The sequence below is a fragment of the Mugil cephalus genome, chromosome 19, assembly GCF_022458985.1.
Source record: "Mugil cephalus isolate CIBA_MC_2020 chromosome 19, CIBA_Mcephalus_1.1, whole genome shotgun sequence".
Taxonomy (NCBI): domain Eukaryota; kingdom Metazoa; phylum Chordata; class Actinopteri; order Mugiliformes; family Mugilidae; genus Mugil; species Mugil cephalus.
In genome coordinates, this window is record NC_061788.1 from 12960789 (window position 1) to 12975514 (window position 14726).

General features: G+C 42.4%; 1 protein-coding gene across 5 annotated transcripts in view; it reads right to left on the bottom strand.

Annotated features, from left to right (window-relative positions):
* Positions 1–1962: 1962 nt before the first annotated feature.
* The window catches only part of LOC124996289 (spermatid perinuclear RNA binding protein), a 77124-nt gene continuing 64360 nt past the window's right edge, over positions 1963–14726 (bottom strand). For 4 of the 5 annotated variants that reach the window (XM_047569126.1, XM_047569124.1, XM_047569125.1 and 1 more), the window contains exons 17-19: positions 14298–14427; positions 13630–13686; positions 1963–7169 (exon numbers count right to left, since the gene is read on the bottom strand). In XM_047569126.1, the coding sequence (XP_047425082.1) occupies positions 7075–7169; positions 13630–13686; positions 14298–14427 (282 nt within the window). In that variant the 3' untranslated portion in view covers positions 1963–7074. Of the gene's footprint in view, positions 7170–9942; positions 10469–13629; positions 13687–14297; positions 14428–14726 lie in introns of those variants that run through there. The other variant, XM_047569127.1, reaches the window with a different exon arrangement.

Here is a 14726-nt window from a genome sequence, read left to right on the forward strand (position 1 = left end):
ATAAACAGGCACTGATGCCCCATGTCCCACGGAGAAGAAGGAGGGGGTTAGTCCTGTCAGGTTACCCTGATTTGTGAGGATTTCACAGTTTCCTCTTACTCACTGAAATACAATACAGGCTATTTGAAAAAGTTGTCAACAGTCCAAGGTCATTTATTGCACGGCGGTGTACAAATCTGCACCGTGCTTACGGATGCCTCTGGTATGCCGTGTCTGATTAGGTTTCCAGACTAGTGTATGCATAACTGTGAGATCAGGAAATAGTGTGTGATAGTGAGAAATCTTCAAAATATAACACAAGTCTTTACAGTTGATGCGTTGTTGTTGATTCTTTACTATTTTATATTATTTTTGTTGTATTTTCTAAATAAAGCGACACAATAAAAAGTAATACTGATGCAACTAAAATGGCAGTGCATCCATAACACAATCTACCGATAAAGAGTTTGGCCCAAAATAGTACAGGACAGAGTTCATCCACTCTGTCCTGTGCGACAAAAAGCACACTGTTTGGGTCTGTGACGTTCTTCTTGTGAAAACGCACATGTGCCCAAAGCCTCACGGCTCGGTGGGATGATTGGCAGCGGTGGCTGTGTGCTGATGGTGTTGACTGCTGGAGATGTCACCGGATACTCAGACTCTGCCATCAGCGGGGATTCTCTGAAGATGACTGACAGCTCATATTTCTGAACCGCCGTGTGCTGAAACTCTTAAGACAAACGTGCCAGTTGTTGTAGTCCGTGAGCTTGACTGTGATTATGGATTCAGACGTTGTCACCTTCAGGTCTCAGAATGAGTGAAGCTTTAATGAAAATCTAATTCTGTCTGACAAAAAAATAAAAAAGAAGAAGAAGACAAGGCAAGAAATGGACCAAGAAATTCCAATACACAGTTTATTATTATATTATGTATAATTTATTATTATATCATGACAAAATACAACTAAAAGTTTTACTTTTTTGTAATGCTGTCTCTGCTTATATCTTGGGCTCAGTTGTGCTGTTGTTTTTTTTGTAATTTGTCTAATGCCTAGACTGTATAAAATATGGACAACGCGTCTCCACTTGCTTACAATGATGAAAGAATTCCAGGGATATGGGCAGATTAGAGCCAGAGTCCTCCCAGTACAGTCTGAAAGTGGAGCCCATGGACTGTGGACGAACCCATTATGATGACACCCATTGGATTCTGAACCTTGAACACGAAGCCTGAAGTGGGCGGAGCCCATGGACGCCATGTTGGATGAGCTTTACATGTTGAGCCTACATGTTGTGACCAGCCCGCCAAAACTCTCCGCTACCTAGCTAGCTCAGGCTACTCTGTGTTACTGGAGGCAGTAACACACAGCAACCCCCCCCCCGTCAGTTGTCACGAGTTAAATAAAAATTTAGACCACTTCCTCATGGGTCCAGAGGTGGCCGCCTGGTGAAACCGCCCACATCTGCCAATGCTTCCTCCAGGTTTAGGGTCCTCGATCCAGTTTTAACATTCCAATACACAAATATTTTCACAGTGATTGTCAATAATAAATAAAATATAGACAGCTGATCAGTATAATTAAGGAGCTCTTCCTAGCCTCCCAAATTTCAGAAATATCGCTTTTAAAACTGTAATGGAAACACAGCTACTAGTTCTTTAGGTTTTCCCTTTTGAAGGACGGATACAAAATACTGCCACCTGCTGGTGTGGAGAATTATTACCTTTCATTCAGATACAAAGTATGTACCACGTCCAGCATTTCTGAAAACAATATCGATCATGCACTTGAAGATCTTACGGACATTTCTCATGAACACTGTAGACACAATCGCAAACAATTTAAAGGCAGCATTATCCCTGGTGTGTAATGTTGAAACACAAATCTATGTTTCTGTTCGCACGTTCGACTTGAACGATTTTCCCGCCAAACTTAAATATTTTACTTCATTTACACGTCACATTAAAGAGAGACACTCACGTATATCCATTCAGCACTTCCTCAGTTTTATTTTCAGTTCGCCAAGCATAGGTTATGTCACGAGCAGCAGATCATCGCTGCAGCCAATGTTGCTACTAATCAAAACGGCCAACACAGCAAGTTCAGATTACCCCTCGTCGTTTGTCGTTCGTCGGCCTCCGTTAAGCACGACCCCGTTACATGTCACAAAATTTCACTTAGATAATTGAACGGACCAGATAGATTCTGTGAACAGGTTATCACTTCGTAATGTCATAATAGGCAGCATCGTAAAACAGTTGATCTTTTGAATCCCCTTTTTGTCAAAAATAAAAAATAAATCATATTTACAGGAAAACACTCGTCACTCATAAGACTTTTCTTAAAACATTGTTAATAAAAATAAAAAAAGGGGGGAAGAAAGAGTATGAATCCTAGAAGTGTAGATGCGCCCAAAATCAACCCTCACACACGAGTAATCCAAAAGATATATAGATGTATATATATGTATTTATCCATATATATTCTGTATATATGCTTCTCTACAAAAAAGCAAGTTTACTCTGTCTATGAGTAAATACATTCTACTCTACAATCACTAGAACGACAGTGTACATTCCCAACCAAAATGCTTTGATCATTTATCAGGAGGATGTTAACAATCAGTGAACCATGACCAGGAAGTATGCAACAACATGCTAAATGTGACCGCAATATTGTGTGTGTGTGTGCATGTGCGTTATAGTCACCTCGCTGCCCCCACCCTCCGACACAAATGCACACCCAGAGAAAACGACCTGTTCAGCAGTTAGTCTAGTTAAGTTTGCCTCGGCGGTGGAAACGTGATCCAGGATCTATTTCTGCTGCGCCGCAGGCCTCAGAGCGACTCGTTTTCCTCAAACTTAAACCCCAACTTTCTCTGTTACCGCAACAGCAACAGGCAGCCTGGATTTTTACATTTTTTTTTATTTTAACCTGACATTTCATAACTGTCTAGACGGTGAATATCAGATGCGGCATGATCAGATTTGTGCAACAAAGGCTTCAGAGTCTTTGGTGTCTGGACGAATCCCATTCTGCTGACAAAAAAAACGTTCCCACAGGCATCTCTGCATCGTCTGCTTTCCTTCTTGAGCCCTGACCTGGCTGAGAGATGAAGAGGTGCCACTGGGAAACCGGGCTCCAAATAGACCCTGAAGTTACCGGGCAACAAAACCACTCAACACTCTTAAGCTAGCGAACACATTGCAGCGGTAGTTGCCAGTAAAGTTTTTCAGATGTCGGCGCTCCTCCCTCTTGATAAAGCCGACGTAAAAGTGAGATCGGTTACGTGCAGCACTACAGGCGGCCCGTCACAAAGCACCACGACGACAAGTGGTTTCCATCAGCTACACATGGCTCAAATCCTAAATCAGTGATCCAACCACTTCGGCGCTGTACACAAATATACACGGAGCCAATGGTCATGTCGTCTCGGTGTGCTTGGCTGAAATATGGTGAAATATACACATGTGTTTACGTGTGTGCTTGCATGTCTGTTTGCATATGTGTGTGTGTGTGTGTCAGGTAGCCCTGAGTACGATGCGTGGGTGTATTGCTCGTGCGGAATTTTGTGCTTCTTAGATGTTGAAAGCCCCCACCTCCGCCTAGCCCGGGGAGGCAGTGCCTGTAAAACTATAGATGCAGAGTGGTGAGTGTGTAAAATGGCTGCCACTCTTTATTGGTTTGTAGTAATATATATCTCTGAGATATTTGGAGCAGCAACGACATCCATTAACCAGACTCAAGTCCACCACTGTCTTCCATGGCCTACAAGGAAACAGAACTTTCCATTAATAAGTGGGCCTTGCATTAGTTTGCATTAGTTTGTTCAGCAGACTTTACATTTTCCTCTAACTCATCATCAAATATTTACTTGACCACAAACAGATATTTGGGTTAATTTTTTTTTTAAATCAAACCTCTGATTCCTCATCTCTGTTAGATAACAAGGGGGAAGCAAATTGGTCTCTGAGACAGTGGCATTTTATATTCCATCTCGTTTCACTGCAAACCCTCCCGGGGAACACATCTGGGACTTCTGCCTAACAAGGAGACGACAACACTCCAGTAAATTAACACCGTCTGTGGCTGCCGATGAGCCCCACTCCCGCGCGTTCCCGCCAGACCTCCGGTGTCCGTTTTAGACCCTGCCCGTCCTCCGACCGACGGGCCGAGAGGACGGGGTCAGCAGCCGGGGCGACTCCTCCTCAGTCTGAGGGGAAATGAAAAGGTCGCACGGCGAGGTATGACTGTCTGCCTTATTAATGTGGGCCATCTGGAGGAGAGGACGGGGAGAGGTGGGGACGGAGCAGAAGGAGGGGGTTTTTCAGGAGAAACTCTCAGCTGACAGTCAAGCTCTAAGTTATTCACCTCCACGTGAATTCTTCAAGGGAACGAAAAGTCTGAGCGAAGCGTTTGAAATTTGGTTTGGAGACAAGTGAAAACTAGAACTGCTCTGGTAGTTGATGGAAAACTGTCGTGCACCACAAAGATCCACAATCAAGGAAATTAGAGAAAAGGTTTTTATCTAAAAGGTCTTAAAGAGCCAAGAGCTAGTATCTTTTGTTTGTATCTGAACTTAATGCTCAGAGAAGTAAGATGATGATCTTATTTACTCTTCCATCCAGACAATACAGTCATCAACCACAACATTAAAACCACTGATTGTTTAGGTCTCCATTTCGCCTCCAACAAAGTTCAGGCCTTCTGAGGGTGTCCTATCATGTCTGGTTCCAGGACACAGGACCCTTTGGGGCCTCTGGGGATCAGGATTGTTCCAGCACATCGCACAGATACTTGATCAGTTTGGGATCTAGTGAATTGGAGGCCAGGTCAACACCTTGCACTGTCCAAGCGTTTTGTGTGTGTGTGGAAAGTCAATGTCATTTAATGACATTTAATGTCTAAATGACATCTATGTGAATACCAGGACCTGATTTCTCAGCAGAACACTAGATTGCAACAAGATTATTAATGTTATCATTGGTTTTAATGTTGTGGCTGATCACGTATGTGTATAAGAATTAGCTCATAGATTTTCCAGGCTTCCAGGATACTGAATGGCAGCCTGAGACTCATTAGCTTTCAAAAAGCCAGTGAACAAAGGTTAGATGACAGTATAACAGAGGCTTTGTAGACGGATCATAGGAAACCAGTGTCATCCTTCAATTTACCCTCAATCGCCTTCTAAGTCTTCACCAAAGTTAAGAAATTATTTTTCATTATCAGCTCAGCGTTGTCACAAAGTCCCTCCCTCTTTTGACTTTACATGTTGAAACACTGACCCCCGTGTGTCCATCGACCTGTGTATTGGGTTTTGTTGGCTTCAAAGCCGGCGGAAACACGAGAGATCAAACCGGAGTCCAGATCAAGGCGAGCCCGAGGAGAATCAAAGCCTTCTCATCGCGTTCGCTTTTTGCCTCCGCTGACTGACGCCTCGTCTCTATTAAAGGCTGAAAATAAAGAAATAGCAACGGGGGGAGGAGTGCTTTCAGAAAGCAGCGGAGAGACAATGAAATGTCACGCGTGCTGCTAAATTCACACCTGCTGATGCCTCCGAAATTAGATCGAAATACTATCAGAAAAAAGCACTCTAATGGGAGTTTAATGGAGCATCTAATCTATTAGCTGAATTAGCACATACAGAAACTGAATATTTGCTATAGCACGGCTTAAACTCACAACACTATAGTATAGTATAGTTATCCACAAGATGTTTTGATCTCAAAAAGTTCATGATCACTGTGATTACGCGGCCCCAATCCAACTTCTGTAGCTTCATAAGATATTTCATTTTTTATTTAATGTAGCACAAGTCTCTAATGGCTTCCCCTTTACGATGACAAACAGGGTCCTATTTTTACATCTTTCCCTTTTACACCGAGGTCCTTTGACAAAAAGCGGTTTGTGCCAGAGAGTAGCCGCACAGAGGTGACGTGTAATGGTTGCCAGTAACTGTGCTTTTTAGTCCCTGTAAGGCGGGCGGGACGGAGCCATTGATTGTTGCGTTGAAGGTTACGGGTTCATCAATGGCGGGAGGGAGGAGCGCGTACATCAGAGCATGTGCACACACACACACACACATGCACACACTGTATTTGTAACAGCTGCATTCTCTGCCAGCAGTGAGACTATAGAAAATGTGCTTTCTGACAGGAAAGAGTGTGTGTGTGTGATTGGGTTATGAATGTGGCGAGCACCTCCGGTCCGGGGCCTTGTACACAAACCCTGGGCAGAGAGCTCAGAAAAGGCTCAGAAAGACATCAAAGATAGAGGAGGAGGAGGAGGAGGAAGGAAGGAAGGAAAGAAGGAAGCATTATTATTCTAACAGCACAGGTTAATAGGAATACCAAAGATAATATTGCATCTCCTAGAACTAGCTTCGATTGCTCAGTGTATATAAAATTGGAAGAAAGCTATACTGTGATATAACAGTTACATTTCACTTTATAATTCTAAAATAATTTATAACAACAATAGTTATATTTTATAGAGTATTTACATAAGTACATCGTCATATATTAATATTATTGTCAACACGTCGTTATAGAAATACACCGCACATATATGTGTATATAGTCATGTTATAGCCACACGTACACACACATACAATGAATATACAATCAAAATGAGCTATTGCGATGCTGTGTTGGGTAAAACTCCGTCGGAACATTCACATCTTCTCAAGTAAAGTAAGCTCAAAGAGAGGAGTTCGGGTGTATTGCTATAAGAAAGACCAAAGTTCAGCCCCGGCCACGCGCAGTCACAGCTGAACGCTTCTCGTAAAATCCGTGTATTGCTTTGTGTAAAGGTACTCTCCTCTAATCTGGGAGGAGATGGAGAGAGGAGCTCTGTGCCTCTCGGTCAGTAGGTCAGGTAATTTTATGCCTTTTGTTGTCACGCAGAAAGTTTCTCCAGCCCATTCGAGTCAGGCTGTTGTCAGCCGGGATAGAAAGGCAGCCCGCTCTCGGACAGACGGACAGGCGGGCGGGCGGGCGGAGAGACAGACAGACAGACAGGTGGACATGTGTGCAGCCAGGTGTCCTGTGTGTGCAGACAGGTTAAGTGTGAGGAGTGTATCCGACAACCTGCCGCCTCTAGAAGTCAGAGAAGAGATCCTGCGGACCCAGATGAATGATGAAAGGAGCGATGGTGCGCGGCTGGTAGAAAGGATTATCGATGAAAAGTCCACCTGCAGTGATGAAGAGCAGAGAGAGAGACAAAGGTAAATTAGTACTTAACTAGATCCAAATTCCTCCAAACATCCACTTGAATAATCCAGACTCCTTTAGGTGGTGTGTTCCAGTAAAAACATTATCTTGTGCTTGATACTAACATCTGCTTCAAATTAAACCATCCACGTTCCAGTGGGTTGCAGATTAAATTGAAACAACAGCTGAACATTTTCCAGAAATATGCTTAATTGCTTTTTTTTTCTCCGCAGGAAGATGAAATGAGAAGATCAATGGCGCTCTAATTTGTGCTCGCTGAATATGAAGCTGCTGGTTCAGCCTAAGGGCTGGAAGCAGAAGAAACAGCTAGCCTGGCTCAGTACAGGGTGGGGGTGAGGCTGTGTGTCAATTAGCAGAAATAGAATAGTCATGATTTTTTTATTAATGTGTAATCAACATGTAGCCAGGGATTGTTGAGTTTGTGTTGGCTTAGGATGAACCATTCCTGTCTACAGAGGGAGAGGATCCTCTTCCACGAAGTCCACTACATTTCTACAGTTATTCAGAAGTAGCAAACCAGACCACTGGATTTAAGAGCGACTTGAAAGTGGTAGTGTGAATTCAGTGGCTCTGTAGCACCAGGCAACCTTCACAGCTTCTTGGACCACCTTGGAAAGCAAGGGGTATTCAGATTAGAGATATCGGCTAGCTGATAAATCAGGCCAATATCTGTGTATTTCACTGGTATCAGCATTGGCTGATATGTGGGTGTGTTTGCCCATACATATATATATATATAAATAAATATTTTCTTTCCCTCGGCAAGATTTACAGACAGATGCATCCACAGGCAGCCCCGTGCTGCTGTCTGTGGATCTGTGCAGACCATACATTGCCCCTCCCCCACAAGCACAGTGTGTGCTGCTGGAAGCTAGAAAATACTTGTGCTCTGCCCATTTTAACAGTTTATTTTGTATGCATAAGAGCGTTAAATATTCCTCAAATTCTCTTTATGTTTTTGTTATCATTGAGTCATTTTTATCATGGAGCAAGAAAAAGCAGTATCATCTCCCAAATATCAGCTCTGAAAAATATGCATCGGCCATTGGACAAGGCAGATGTAAAAAACTCCCTATTGGTTGATCTCTAATTCAGATGGTTGGCTGCAACTTCACCTCTAGATGTCACTACATTCTACATGCTGGTCCTTTAATCTGAACCTTTAATCTGAATCTGAACCCGCTGCGGGTTTGAATATGTTTCCAGTTCATTTGGGAAAGGAGCAAAGACTACTGAATTCCTGAAGTCACAGTGATGTCTACATTTTAAATAATTTGGTCTCCTACCACTTTAATATCAGTTCACTTACATTAGATTTCGATTCAAATATCCTTTTACAGTTGGTATCTTGTGTGTTGCCTAATAGAGCCAGACCTGGCTATCTTTCTTATGAAAGATAAGATAAACTAACCAGCTTAAAGCACAAGGAAGCCAATAAGCATATCTCTCCAGATGCCAATGTCTTCAGTACTTGGACAAATTCTAACTACTAATATCAGATATCTGCAGAATTTCTAGACACAAATCTGTAAAGACTGAAAATGAGATGAGTCACAGACGTTTTTGAAAGCCAATATTCTCTGTGTGGCTTCTTCAGATGCATTCAAATTAATACAATGTAAAACAAAAGCATAGCAAAAGAACACGCACACACACAATGCAACACATGGAAATAATCTTCAATACTGTGAGATTGAAGTTCATATGGACACAAACTTTATAACAACTCAGTGGAGATAAACCAGCCATTGGACAAGACACTGGGTCCCCTCATCCAATGGCTGCGCCTCATAGCCGTAACCATGGAGACGTCGTCAGAGGGTTTTCACTCGCTGGTTGGATGAACGAGACGTGGTGAAGGGCCAGTGTCACTGTGTGTTGACTGCCATTGATCTTTGACTGGCTTCAGTTTCAGCTGTAACCTTTTTTGTAACCTCTTATATTATTGGCAACGTTTTATTTTATTCTTCAGTATTTAGTCACAGTAAAATTAAGCACTGGGCTCAGAGATAGTTTTGGGTGCAGGTTTTGGCGATTCAGCTGGTGCTGGTACATGAGAAAACACAACAAACGGAGCAATGATTCTGAGATAATGAAAAGATAACATGAAAACAGTGACGGTGTTGATTCTCTATGTTTGTGACCAACACGATTTAGACACTCAGATGTCAAAGAAAAAAAAAAAAAAAAAAAAAAAAAAATGGAGATGTAAACATGAGGAAAAATGTTTTTTTTTTCTCTTTTATTATTTTTATGCAAATGAATTCACATATAGAGTGCAAAAAGACTGGGGGTGTCATTTTCTTGCTCATATGACAACAAATACAAACTCCATATGTACTGTAGGTGATTTCTCTGACTGCAGCAAGAAAGCTGCCAAATATTAATCAACATACAGTAATGAGATCGTGCAGCTGAATGCAAGATACAGGATCTAACAAGAGCTCTTTAAATTCATCCTTTGTCTTCTTGCCATTTCCTCTGAATGTCTATAAGCTGAAGGTCAAAGGGATGTTATTGAGAGGTGCTGAAGTACGTGGAAAGACTGAAATTCAAACCTTGAATGTATGAGGGCGGAATATTAAAATGTGATGTTTGGATGTTCTCGGATGACAGCGTTGTGCACAGGTTTAATCTTTGCCAAATCTTTCCACAGGTAAACAAGGTGCTACCACATCAAGTTCCTTATTAGCTGAAAGCCTTTACATCAGATATACAACAGGCACGTTCAGCTTTTATTAGAGATAAACTTTATTCATCTTTCAGCATTATTGATTTCTTCCTATACACAGCTCACAATATTTTCTTCTTTTTTTTTCTTTCTTTTTTTTTTTTACAGAGTATGCTTGTTTCGCGTTTCATATTGCAAAAGATGCCCTCTTCTCAGCAAAGAATGAACAAAATAACAAAAAGGCTGGTAAACTGTATATAATTTAGACTCAAAGAATGAGGTAACAATTCACAGTACAAATCCTTCAAGTTTTTTAAGAACTTAAACCTGCAGAAACATTAAGAAAACAACAACAAAAAAGGAAAAATAAAGAAACAAAAACAACAACAACAAAGAAACATACGCTTTTAAAATCTTCAGCTCAAGTCCTGAATCCCCATCACAGATAGTGTAGAAAAAAAGTTTCCCTTCTAGAAAAAAAGGCTAGGTGCATTTGGTATGTGTGTCTCTTGTGCTAAAAGAAGTAGTGGGGGACGGGGTAGGCGGGCACTTTCATGACAGGCAACAGAAGCATTCTCTTGGGCAAACCTAGAGGGGAGACACGAGAAGAGCATAGCTCTGCATGAGTCCTGGGCAACAAAAAAACCAAGAGTCTCTGTGCTCACTACACTGCACACTGGGCTGTTAGTGTCCAACAAACAAACACCCCTCACACTTCAAAAAGCAGGGCTCCCTGAGGGTGGAGTGCAAGTGTGTGAGAACAAGCAAGAATGTGTGTACACGAGTTGACAGACTTCGTTAGTGGTTAGAGCGGCCGAAGAGGAGAGAGGAATGCAAAATGGGTAAAATTAAAGATTAATTAGCTCAAATTAGTAATAATTTGTACTTATTCGAGTGATTGTGAAGATGTTGTTTTGTTGACCAGGGCTAATTGCGGTGATCTGGAGCATTGTTACCATCACAAAGAACAGAGAGTTTGTCAACCAGCCAACAGCGACAGAAAGGAATGTAATATGATTTTATATGATATGCATTAATTGTGGTTACATTATTGTACAATCACCTGGAACAATAATATCATTGTCTATCTATTTGCTTAAGGTTGCACACTGAGCCCATTGCCAGTCTCAGTATTTGTGCTGAATTGCCTAACATTGGCAATAGTCGAACCCTTCCTGTGGCTTTTCATCTGATTCACCATGTTGAAATGGTGTGATTAATAATAGCTCTTCCCATTTTCCCCTTTTGAATGTCAAATATAGACTACAGCCACCTGCTGGTATAAAAAAGTTCCCTTTCACAAATGACGTATGTACTAGCTTGTTTGTTTTGCGGTGTGATCGCCTTTTGGTCTGTAGTTCTTTGGTGTGATTGTTGTTGGAGCCTTCAGAATGAGCCCTTCACATCACAGGGAGCAGCCATGTTTCTACAGGAGCCCAGAACAGACAAACTAAATACTGACTCTAGGGAGGGTTTTAGGATCCACCATTTCTTCTCCTACACTTATGCAGGGGCACAGAAGAGGCAAAGTGTATTATTGGTTGCAGTTTACAATCTCACCACTAGGTGCCACTAAACCCTACACACTGGCCCTTTAAAATTTCTATTAATCCCACATTATACTTCAGAATTGTATGCACAAAAGCAGGTCAAAGTCTTGCTTTTTCTTCCAGATCAGTGTGGCTTATGTGGGGATTTGTTCTCAAGTGTGGGGCCACATTCCCAGATCTAAGCAATTGCCGTGGTGAGCACAATGCTATTACTAGTACTACAATGTGACAGATATTTCTGGTCTTTTTTTCCATTCTTTTACCGTGCCATATTTTATGATGTAACGTTGTGCGTCCTGTGACAAAACACTCTGTTCTCATGTGTAGTGTTCTAGTGAGAGCAGCGCACTTAGTATTTGCCTCAAAGAAATCCCAAAGCAGCAAAGCAGAGCACAGTGAAAAAGCAGGAAACGGGAAGGAAGCAAGTATCAAAAGTATGAAGGACTAGTTCCACAAGTTTTCATGGGCATTTATTATCCTCTCTCACTGAAACTAAAACCCCTCTGTGGCTGACCCACATACTTTATTAGATTTGTGTACAGACTTTTAGGTTAGTCGGCAAGTGGATTTAACATTTACGATAAAGCCCGTGTAGAAAAAGAAAGACCTCATTTCCAATCGCATCCTCACCTGCAGCTCCACATTATAACAACACATTTCCACCATGAGAACATGCATTTAGCTCCTTTGTGTTTTACTGTATGTGGGTTTAATGTTGGGATTAATTAAGACGGGGACAATAACACATACTTCAAGGTCTTACCCTGTATTAAACTCAAGTTGTGATGAAGAAACATTTATTTCCAGAAACTCAGCCTCAGACGTTAGTACCAGCTACAATTTTTTAAATATCATGAGGTGAACTTCCTACCTATTTGTGGGAGGTATGAGCTCAGGTTAGAGCACAAGGCTGGTTATACATGCCAGGATACGTGACATGCACCGATGAGTAACAGGGAAGGGGAGCACGATTTAGGTGTCACCATGGCCACAGAGGATACAGAACATTTAATCACCTATATGTGATTTTCAGTTAAGTGTTATGAAATAATCCATTGAACGCCTTTAATGAAATTTGTGGGTGAGTATTTCACTGACTGTAGCCTGTTCCAGTAATCATAGCTGTCACAATGACATGTAAGAAAAATAAATATCTGTGCGGATGCCAGGGAAACGAAACACTCCACACTAATTCCGAGTTCCAGCATTTATAAACACATAAACTGAGGTGCACTTCATATTCAGGGCAGCTGGGTTCTTAGGGGGTTACTAAATGTCGGCCAGGGGCCCCAGACCAGTTCCTCCCGGCACATAAGACCCATTCAAACCCCAAGCTGCAGCGCTGACAGAGAGGCCACACGTGTACACAAACTAAACAAGGCTGAGTCTGTTGAGGTAAATATTACTGTGTAACAGTGAGACTTATGGAGTGAGTTTTGGTCCAAATCCTGCTGTTAAAGGGCAAAGATTAGCATAGTTTTTCTCCTAAAAATGTGTTTAATTTCTGTGTGTGTGGACGAGTGAAAACATGGAAACCCCTTAGCAGCAATAACACGACATGAGAAGTACTTCGGTGGGAACGCTGGCCTGCCACCCTGCCCTAAAAACAAAGGCTAAACACAAGGAACTTAGAACGTGTTCTTCTACCCTGAACAGAAATGAGGACGACGCAGTGCAGTCACCGTGACTAGGTTATTATAAGTCCAGGAACAATTGTGTATTGAGGCTGAGGTGGCTGTTCTATTGTGAAGTGTTCTGCTCTTTCATTTCCATTCAAGATATGTGAAAACGAAGGACTGATCAGAGCCGGAGGCCCGACAGCGGCGTCTTACTGACAGAACAGTAGTTCAACCGTAAGAGATGAGGGACAGTGGAAAGGCAACAAGCAGATTAAAAAATGAAGGGTAAGCGGACAATTAGCGGACAATTACCGAAGCACAGACAGATCTGACTGAAGCGCGCCAACCCAGAGCTGAGAGTTTAAGCTTTGTGCATGGAGAGTCATTGTGTGCCATCCCTGAAACCTTCAACGGATTATAATAGGATCAAGTCACTTTGAGAAAAGCGGAAAAATTGAAGCAGAAAGGAGAAAAGAAGGCGTGGAGGTGTAACATAAACCTACACACTAATGGTTAGCAAGTGAGGATGGACACAAATGGGGTGAATTGATTGAGGAATGGACAGAGGAGAAGCACGTACCGTACGCGGGAGCAGCTGCTGCAGCAGCGGGGCTGTAGCCGTACGGCGTCCCAAAGCCTGAGGGGGAAGAGGTTAGAAGGTCAATTTAATCCTGTACGTGTGCTTTTCAGCATCTCCAGTAACTTTAGACGAGTGTTTTGTCCTTCGTGGGTTCTAGCAGACAGCTGTGGGTTCAGAATGAGAGACCAGAATGGATGGTGTGTTCCTGTGCAACTAAAATAAAGACGTGGCTGAACCACACAGAGGGTCAGGACAGAGGAAAAAGTCCCATTCAGTGTTTTGTCATATCCTGTTAACACTGTTTATCACCGTGTTCTCACACGGTATTAATGTTCATGTTAACAGCATTAATGTCACTACTGTCCTGAAGGTTACGGTAGGGAGTGTGAGGAAGCATGTGGTATTTCCAGAACAACTGGAGGGACATCACGGATGTTTATTTAGCAAAGCGAAACGAGAGGAGCCTAAAGCAGATGAAAATGTCAGACCAAAGCCAGCAATAAAAGAACAGGCCATTTTGCTCAAATCACCATGTCAAATATTAAAATTCATGGAAAATTCTGTTCGGAGGCCAACATGTCCTCCTACACACCCGCAGAAGAAAGTAAATAAGATGTATATGCACTGCAGATTTTATATTTACAACATGGCAACTATCCTCTCGCTACCTGGTGTGACATATCCCGGTGCAGCTGCACTGACGAAGGCTCCCCTGGCGAGGGCTGCTCTTCCTCTTCCTCTGGCTACCTGAGCTGCTACTGCTGAGGCTGCTGCTGCTGCAGCCAGGGCTCCTTTAGTCTGAGCACAGACAGAACAGTATTAGACAATTAAAACACGCGGACAGAAGGATGTGTGTCATGGATGAATACGGAGCACAGGAGACATCAAGGAGAAATCAAACACACCGAGACAATGTTCTAAAGCATTACGGTCCTCATTTTACACAAATCTGTTAGCATACAGCCTTATTGACTAAAGAGGAGGTGGAGTGGAGACGGTAACTGCAAAGTATTGATCTGCTAAACTTGCTAAAACTTGTTAAACACAGTGTTATTGATTACTGATGGTGGAACAGAGCGGACAAATTGTCCGCCTGC